We start from the raw sequence: 9,351 nt of genomic DNA on the forward strand, positions 1-9,351 counted from the left end.
GCGCATTGGTGGAGTGAAGAAAAGCTGAACTATCCTATTCAGAGTCAACAAAAATAAATCATGAGACCCAAACATTAATAACCAAACTTAAAAAGGTGCTTGCTTGATGAAAGGCTGTATGGGATGGTGGTGGGATGGATGAACTCTGAGAACATTGGTGGAGAGAAGTTGACAATGGTGGTGGGATTGGTGCTGAAACATTGTATGTCTAAAATTTAACTATGAATAACTTTGTAAGTCACAATGCTTTAAATTAAAAAAGAGAAAACTTGTGAGCTTATGTAAACTGCAAGATGACAACCCCATTGCTTTGAGTTACCCTAACCTATTAGCTGTATATACTGAACCCTAAACTGAGTTCAATATGCTTTTAATCTGATACTGCTATTAAACATTTAGGATTACACTGAATTATTAATACATTTTCCTCATTTTATCAAACCACAGCCAACAGTTAAGCCATCACAAATTTACCACAGTGCACGCTTGCCATCTTTAAATACTGAGTTAAATTGGGTTGGAGAGATAGCATGGAGGTAAGGCATTTGCCTTTCATGCAGAAGGTCATTGGTTCGAATCCCAGCATCCCATATGGTCCCCCAAGCCTGCCAGGAGCAATTTCTGAGCGTGGGGCCAAGAGTGGCCCCTGAGTGCTGCCGGGTGTGACCCAAAAACCAAAAATAATAATGATAATAATAATAATAATAATACTGAGTTAAAAATAAATTAAAAATTAGGGGCTAGAGTTTAGTACAGTGGTAGGGCATTTATTTGCCTTGCATGCAGCCAACTGGGACCTACCCAGGTTCAATCCCCAGGATCCCATATAGTCCCCCAAACCTGCCAGGAGTGATTTCTGAGCACAGCCAGGAGTAACCCCTGAATGCTTCTGGGTGTGGGTCAAAAACCAAAAAAAGAAAAAAAAAGTAAATTTAAAATAAAGTTCCCATTTAGAAAATTCTATGCATGAAGTTATTTAAAATGATAGATTAAGTCTCCCCACCCCAAATACTCCTTAAGTGAGTTTTTGGTTTGGCCTCCTTACCCAGTGGTGCTTAGGGTTTACTCCTGGCTTTGTATTCAAGTATTACTCTTGGGACAGCTCATAAACCATACAGAGGAGATCAAACCCAGGCCCAGCCATACCAAAACAGGTTCACTAACTACTGTACTATCTCTCTTGCCCCTATATGGCACATTTTATAAAGGAATATAAGGCCTGGAATATGGCTTAGTAGTAGAGCATTGCCTTGCATAAGAACTTAGGTTTGACCGTTGGCACTATAAAAATTATGAATGATAATATAAATTAATATGTAATATATTCTAAATTTTATATTTAAGCCTTAACATAAATGACATCAATCATTACGATTTATGCAGCAGATAGTATTACCACTTTCACTTTATGCATGGTATAAATTTTCTTTCCCTCTACAAATAGTGTAATTCATCAAAGTGAACCCAGATAATTTTGGAAAGGAGACAGCATAGTAACACCTACATCATCAGCAAGGTGTATTCATTTTTTCTATTTATTTCATTCTTTTGTGCCAAACATCAAAACAAGGAACTGCATGAAGTCTCACATACTTTTGTCCATCCACAGAGCACTGAAAGCACCCATACACTGTCTCTCTTTTCAAGTTTCCCATTCCACAGAGTATGCAAGGTCCTTTTGGAATGTTGTGATTAAGTAAATTGACTCGGATGTGAGTCCCTTCCTTGAGTGAAATATCGGTCATGCTGAGAGATTTGTCATAATAGTCGGAGAAAAGATCATCTAAGTAAAGTTGTGAACGAGAAATGGCATCCATCACCCTTCTATCTAAAAGATCAAAAATAGAAGACATACATTAGAAATAAAAATAAAGCATTAATAACCAAACTATTTCTAAATACATGAATCATTGACCAATGAAAGGATTTAGCTTTTACATTAAAAGTCTTCTTTAAGAAACAAGATTAAATATATGCCACATATGTTAATCCACAAAAAGAAATTTGAATTATTCTTCAGTGGACATACTTCTTTCAAAAAGTATATTTCTCAATCTGTACAGGAATGCAAATGTTGCTGTTTCTTCCCTTTCAAATCCTCCTTTTGACACTGAAGTGACACAAATGTCTACAAAAAATCAGAAAATGTTATTACTTAGCAAGCTCACAGGAAGTTTTGGTTGTGGACAATGAATTTTGATACATGTCATTTGTTACATTTGTTAAAGTTAAATTTAACATATTTCAGAAAAGATAACATTCACATGGTGGGTGGGAGAGATAGCATGGAGGTAGGGCATTTGCTTTGCATGCAGTAGGAGGGTGGTGGACGATGGTTTGAATCCCAGCATTCCATATGGTCCCGAGCCTGCCAGGAGCAATTTCTGAGCATAGAGCCAGGAGTAACTCCTGAGCACTGCCGGGTGTGACCCAAAAAACAAAAACAATAACAAAAAAACAAAAAAACATTCACATGGCACAAAATTTAAGAGTAGAGAAAGAAAACACAGTGAAAAATTAGTCACTGGTGGTTCAACCCTGACCCCAACCTCAGTTCTTTACTCCAAAGATAGCTATGGTTCTTATGTCTAATTCCAGAAATGCTCTGTACATTTTATAAGCTCCATACTCTGCTTCATAAAGTAGTGTGTATATATAAAATTATTTGAGACAATTTGCATATATATACATATATATTTCTTTAAAGTTATTTCATTTCAGGATCCACAATGCATCCTCATTTGTTAATAGTGGCTTCATAGTATTCTTTGTGTAAATAAGCCTTTATTTAACTAGATGTTAATAATAAACTGGTTATTTCCACTTAATGTATATATACACACATCTAAATATACCCATATAATAAAAATGTTCAGTTATTATTTAGAGCTGAATTTCAAATGTAATATACATTGTGTCAGTTCTCATTTCTATTTTAATATAATTATGAAAACCTACACCTAACATGTCCCAAATTTAGTTAGCATGTAATTTTGTTTGAGCTCCTTTTATCCTCCCCAATAACTACAAAAACAAACCAAAAACTCTATTTACTAACTCCCTTGGTTAACAGGCTCTCTTACCAAGTTTGGGGCTACCCTAGACTTCAGTAGTCTGGCGGCCTAATCTTAAAGATTTAAAATGAACAACTCTAAAGCTAAGGGCACCTCAGATACTATTTTAAGGTTAGGTTACAGTTTTAAGAGGTATTTTATTCTTAAAGTTATCATTATTACCATTTGGTTTGGGAGGACACATCTGGTGGTACTTAGGGACTATATTTGGTAGTAGGTATTTGAACCATTGCTACAGTCAAGTCACAGCTGCAGCTACTCTAAAAGGTAATTTCAGCTCTGTACTATTTCTCTGGCCCATGGAGTTACTTTGATTTTTGTTTTAGGATGATAAAACCTGTGGTGCTCAGGTGTTACTCCTGGCTCTGTACTCAGGAATTACTGCCTGTTGTGCTCAAGCTAAAATGCAAACCCCCTTCTCCTTATGTTACTTCCTCCCTTTTAGCTCAGGATTCTTTTCACCTGTATTGGCTAGTTTTTGATATGTATATTTTAGGGCCTGCTGTCTTTGTGTCCCTTCTTCTAAGATTCCTGCCTTTTGTCAGCTCGGAAATGCCTTTCATACCTGAAACTGGGATGATTACGGGATGACTGAGTATATATATTATCAACACGGAAAAGTAAATTGGTCTCACGTCTATTGAAGACGTGAGTCCCATACAATTTATTTTGTGTGGTTTCATTATTTCATATTTCATATTTCGCCGCCCATGCAACCCACTCTCCCTGAAGTGGATTCATTGAAAATCCCACTGATGCTTTAGGACAGAAGTTGCCTACAGCACATAGGGATGCTGAGAATTGAACCTGCTGGGTCAGCCTTATTTGCAAGGTAAGTGAGCTACCTGCTATACTATCTCTTCAGCCACAAACATTACCTTTTAAGGAAGAGTTGGTAGCTGGGTAAATGAGAACTGGCTGTATCTGGATACCCTAATTTAGGCTCCTGGCAGCTTCAGGCTTACCGTCTACACCCGTCCTCTGCCACTATCAGGAACTACCTATTCCAAGGGTTTAGCTCCCTGAGCTGAATCAAGGAATACTTGATAGATTCATTTAGGCCAGTGCTTCTCTATTTTCTGTCATGCCCCACTAGGAAGAAGAAAACATTTTTTTTTGCACCCCTGCGTGACTGTAAATAGTATCTTCATTAAAAAAAAAAACTTTAATCTGCAAAACAAAAATATTTAAAGTAATTTGAGCTGATGTTTAAATCAGAGGTGATGTCTGGATGACTACAATGAACATATTTTGCAATGCATAACTTTTCGAAGAGGGGTTTGAAGCAGGACACAACAACTCAGCTACAGAGACATAAAAACGGAGCTTAGCTTGTTATGACAGTGTTTGCCGAGGTCAAAGGCATCGTGCACCTCACTATTTGAAAAGCACTGATTTAGGTTCTTTTAGATGCTAAAGAGCCCACAGCTTAAACAAGAAACAGAAAAGCATTTATTTGGTATATAGAGACAGTAATTTTATCACACATAAGGTTGATAGAAATGAAAGCATCACTCTTCTAAAATCATTTTACTTTTTCTTGCACTCACCAAAGCCACCGTCCAAATAAATGAAGAGTTCAAAAACACTGTAAGCTATAGTTGTATGTGCTGGAAAGACAATAGCTTTGTCCCTTCCCTTGGGATTCTGTTCATCCATAAAATGAAACTATATTAAAAACATAACACCATTAAGGAATTTAACATGTAAGGATAACCATACAAAAAATAGTTTCAGAAACAACTATCATACCTAAATTGTTCACAGCAGAAGTTCATGCGGTTCAATAGGAACTCATGAACTTTGTTAGGATTGATAACCCCACCCCTCTCCCATATTTTTTATCAGACAATTAGTGCTACCACACAGGTAATTCAGACAAAAAAGCTTTTTTCTTTTTCTTTCTTTTTTTTTTTTTCTTTTTGTTTGGTTTTTGGGTCCCACCCAGCAGCGCTCAGGAGTTACTCCTGCCTCTGCGCTCAGAAGCTGCTTTTAGCAGGGGGTCAGTGGACTATATGGGATCCCGGGATTTGAATGGGGTCCATCCTGTGTTGGCTGTGTGCAAGACAAATGCCTTACCGCTGTGCTATCGCTCAGGCCCAGAAAAGCCTTTTTTTTTTTCAACTGTAGTTTTTAGAAACTAATTGTGTTTAAAGGCCAAGAATTTTTTTTCCATTCTACCCTGTCTTCTGTTTCAAAGCCTTCCAGAGAATTCAGCAGTGTTCCAGAGCAATCAACAACTTATTTTCCAAAGTAATTAGCAAAAACTAAGTAAATGTTTCCATTTATGCCCCCCAAATAATGCTACTAAAGAGAAAGTTGTGTGTATGTGAATATAGTGGACTGAATCTTTATTTGCTAAGAGTTGAAAAGAAAATGATTAAAACCTAAATAACTATTGGTTTTAATAAAACCAAGCAGTCATTGTGATGTGTCACTGAATGACACAGATAGATGATATCACAGTTGAATTAAAATTATATACAAAGAGCCTGCAAGATCTTTTTTTAGTGGGAAAGGCCAAGGCTTAAAGGTAGGGTGAATATACATACTTTAATACTGAGCTATACCCTGGCCCCTCAAGATTTTTGAAAAAAAATAAAAAAAGATTTAACATTGAATGGAGTTTATTTGGTCATTGGCAATATTATTTTAAAAATTAGTTTAATTACAAGTAGCTATAACTTTAAAACTAAAGATAAAATATTTTATTAAAAATTTAACATAAGGGCCAGAGAGATAGCATGGACGTAAGGCATTTGCCTTGCATGCAGAAGGTTGGTGGTTCGAATCCCGGCATCCTATATGGTCCCCTGAGCCTGCCAGGAGTGATTTCTGAGCGTAGTCAGGAGTAGCCCCTGAGTGCTGCTGGGTGTAACTCCCCAAAAAATTAAACATAAAAACTTCATTTCTATTCTTAAAATAGCATTTAAATAACAACAGAAAGGACTTCAGTGTGCACATTATTTCACAAGGATTATTGTTTAGAACTGTGTAGAACCCAAATATTTTTGAAATTGTAATAATACTCTAAAATTAAAAAATTACTCTAGAAATTATTGCACATGAGTACAGCTCCATAATCTAAACACTTGACAAACTATATCAATCTCATTGATCCTGAATACTTGAAAAAAATTCCACTGCAGAACTATAGTGAAACAACATATAATGAATAAGGCTCAATACCCTCATGGCTTCTCCACGAATCCCAGCATGCACAGACAGCGAGCACTGCCGTGTGGTTCGAATACTTTCCATGACTACACACAGCACTGCCTTTCTGCTGCCTCTTGATTGACGTATCAGGCTGTGGTCAAAATTAATTTTTCTGAAATAGAGGATACACAAGGATCTGAAACACCCACTTACACACACTCAAGTACATTTTTTATGTTCATCGTTACTTATTCAAAATCCACTTTTAAAGCTATTCAAGTCAAGTCTAATACAAATCAGAGAAAATATACTCAATGGAATTGAATGATGTTCTCGTTTCTATTGTCTTAAAACATGATCCTAGGAATCTATCATAGATTCTCTGAGAGCATTTGTTGTAGCAAATTCCCATGTTCTATTTCTGAGGAACTTAGCAAAGGTGTGCAGATCCAAAAACATTTTAAGGAACTATTAAAAATTCCAAATGATTTTGAACATCTATGCCATCCAAAGCTTAGGTACATTACTAATTTGTATTTAAAACAAGCCAATCCTGTTATGCCATAAATATTACCTCAATGTTTAGGACACTCTAGGTAATAAAATACATATAATTATAATGTCTGTAGAAAAGATAAGTAGATGAAGGATTGTTACACTAACCGTGTAGTAATTTCCTTGAGTAATGTTGACACTTCTACTTCATGTTTGGTTACTACACCAAATGATGCTTTTACTGCAATGGAATCTGACCCAGTAACATTAATACCAACATCATTCACAATATGGTTGCCACGCCTTCCATAGAGAGAAACATCTGATTCATCTTCATAATTCAGTAGTTGATAAGATGAAATGCCTTTAAGAAAAATAATTTTTTCATTGTCTTGAATGCAACTAATATAGATCATCCTTTTTTTGTTTTGTGTTTGTTTTTTTTGGAGCCACACCCAGCAGCGATCAGAGGTTATTCCTGGTTCTGCACTCAAAGATCACTCCTGGCAGGCTGGGGACCATATAGGATGCAGGAGATCAAATCCAGGTAGCCCACCTGCAAGACAACACCCTACCCTTTGCACTATTGCTCTGGCCCCTAATATAGGTCGTCTTGATTGCATATTAATTTACCATGTCCATTACCCAAACTAAGATGAAAAGCAAAAATTCAATTAATTTGACAACAAAAAAGAAATAAAGGACCCGACCAGTAGGGTATTTGCTTGGCACCTGATCGACCCAAGACAGACCTGGGTTCAATCTTTGGCATCCCATATGGTCTTCAGAGCATGCCAGGAGCGATTTCTGAGTGCAGAACCAGGAGTAATCCCAGAGCTCCACCAGGTGTGACCCCCAAACAAGCAAACAAAGAAGCAAAAATTATCCAAAATCTTTAAAATGAATTCAAATTCAGCCAACAACTTCTTAAGTAACAAAATCTGTTGGGTAAATGGGGGAAAACAAAAAAATGTTTACTTGACAGACTGGGGTTGGATTCTCAGCACCCTGTATAGCTTCCAAAGTCTACTAGGTGCGACCCTGAGTTCAGAGACAGAATTAAGCCCTGAGCACTACTGGATGTAGCCCTAAAACAATAACTTAACAAATAAATAAATAATTTTTAAAAATAACATAAAAGTAAAATCACAAAAATACAAGTGTTTATAAAAACACTTCTTAGAATCTTATAAAGAATGGATCATAATGTCTATTTACTTTCTATTCTAGATTACAAAATATATTTTAGTTTTCCAACTGTAAACTTGAATTATTAATGAAATAGAAAAAATTACTCTCATCTCATTTGACACTGAAATGAGGAAGACTGGACAATAGTCTCATTTGATGAGTTAAGACATTTCTTATATCAGTTAATTTTATTAACAATTATAAAATTATTGAGATAGAATAAATCTGCTAAGTATGTTTAAAAATTATTTGACCAATGAGTATCAATAATATATAAACAAGTTAAGCATTGTTCATCTTAATTATATTACTGCTGTACTCATTCTTTTCTCAATGAGATGTATAAAAACTATAAACATTAGCATGTACAACCTATGTTTAGATTATCAATGGTGTAACTGAATGACGCCATTCCTAAACACATTAAAACTTAGTAGCTGAAAAATGAAAAGAAAACTTACCAGCTGAAATTTCTCTGTCTCCTATAAGAATATCTTTCAGTGTAAAAGGTGTTGAGGTAAATTTGTATCGTGGAAACAGAAAGCATCGCTTCTTTTTCACCACAAGACTAAGAGGCTGGTATTTGTCAGCCTCGCTTAGGCTTGGAACAGGAACTAATCTCCCTCCATCTCCAACTTGTTTGACAAAGCTCTTAGTAGCAGCAGCAAACATATTAATAGGGTGTCAAAAGCATCATTGCCCGGAACCCTCAGAGAGCAAACCCATACTTCAGGCACAAAGCTTGTTTTATCCTAAATATAATTTTACCTGTGAAAATACAAAGCATTGTGCCACCAGATAGTTGACCAGTGTACAATTCACATCACTGCCTCCCCGGTGTCCCAGCTAATGAATTATATATTAACTGTGTAAAATGATATACTAAAAGTAAGTCTATTGGTATTACAGTCTATGGCACTAAATAGGCACAGAAAGGCAATTATTTTTAAATATCAGCAAAGTCCTTGATGAGAGTCGGATCTGATAGCAGTTTGCTAAGTTTTTGAGAAGCATTTAATCCTCTGAAATATGAAGCAATTTAGAATCTGGCATTAGCCCCTCATACCAGTGCCAGGGCTTCTAAGACCAAAGAAAATGCCCTCTCTAATACATCATGTCATATTTGACAACAAAAATATATTCTTTGGGGTCCAGAGCAATAGTACAGTGCATAGGGTGTTTGCTTTGTATGTGGCTGACATGGGTTTGATCCAGGCATCCCATATGGTCTCCTGAGCACCACCAGGAGTGATTTCTGAGCACAGTCAGGAGTAATCCCTGAGCACCAGATGTGACCCCCAAATCTGTATAGGGTATACAGTTCTTTATTTGAGCATTTCCTTTGCTTATAAAGCCAATTTATTAGAATCAAATATTAATTCATAAAATAATTGCATGTAACCCTAATGAAAAGAAACAATGCCACATTTAC

At 36.1% G+C, this 9,351-nt stretch overlaps 1 protein-coding gene across 1 annotated transcript; it reads right to left on the reverse strand.

Annotated features, from left to right (window-relative positions):
* Nucleotides 1-1,535: 1,535 nt before the first annotated feature.
* Nucleotides 1,536-8,591, reverse strand: PJVK (pejvakin). Its single transcript, XM_049773491.1, has 6 exons — nucleotides 8,381-8,591; nucleotides 6,897-7,092; nucleotides 6,264-6,405; nucleotides 4,625-4,742; nucleotides 2,030-2,128; nucleotides 1,536-1,828 (listed from the first exon to the last, which is right to left on the reverse strand). The coding sequence occupies exons 1-6, from the start codon at nucleotides 8,589-8,591 to the stop codon at nucleotides 1,536-1,538; spliced, it is 1,059 nt and encodes a 352-aa protein (XP_049629448.1).
* Nucleotides 8,592-9,351: the final 760 nt, after the last annotated feature.

The sequence above is a fragment of the Suncus etruscus genome, chromosome 5 (assembly GCF_024139225.1).
Source record: "Suncus etruscus isolate mSunEtr1 chromosome 5, mSunEtr1.pri.cur, whole genome shotgun sequence".
Classification (NCBI taxonomy): domain Eukaryota; kingdom Metazoa; phylum Chordata; class Mammalia; order Eulipotyphla; family Soricidae; genus Suncus; species Suncus etruscus.

Coding starts and splice junctions, on each gene's coding strand:
- PJVK (XM_049773491.1), bottom strand. CDS start 8,591: ATGTTTGCTGCTGCTACTAAGAGCTTTGTCAAACAAGTTGGAGATGGA. Junction 4,743..6,263: donor TTCGTGGAGAAGCCATGAGG/GTATTGAGCCTT, acceptor TTTTTAATATAG/TTTCATTTTATGGATGAACA. Junction 2,129..4,624: donor TTATTTGGACGGTGGCTTTG/GTGAGTGCAAGA, acceptor GATTTTTTGTAG/ACATTTGTGTCACTTCAGTG.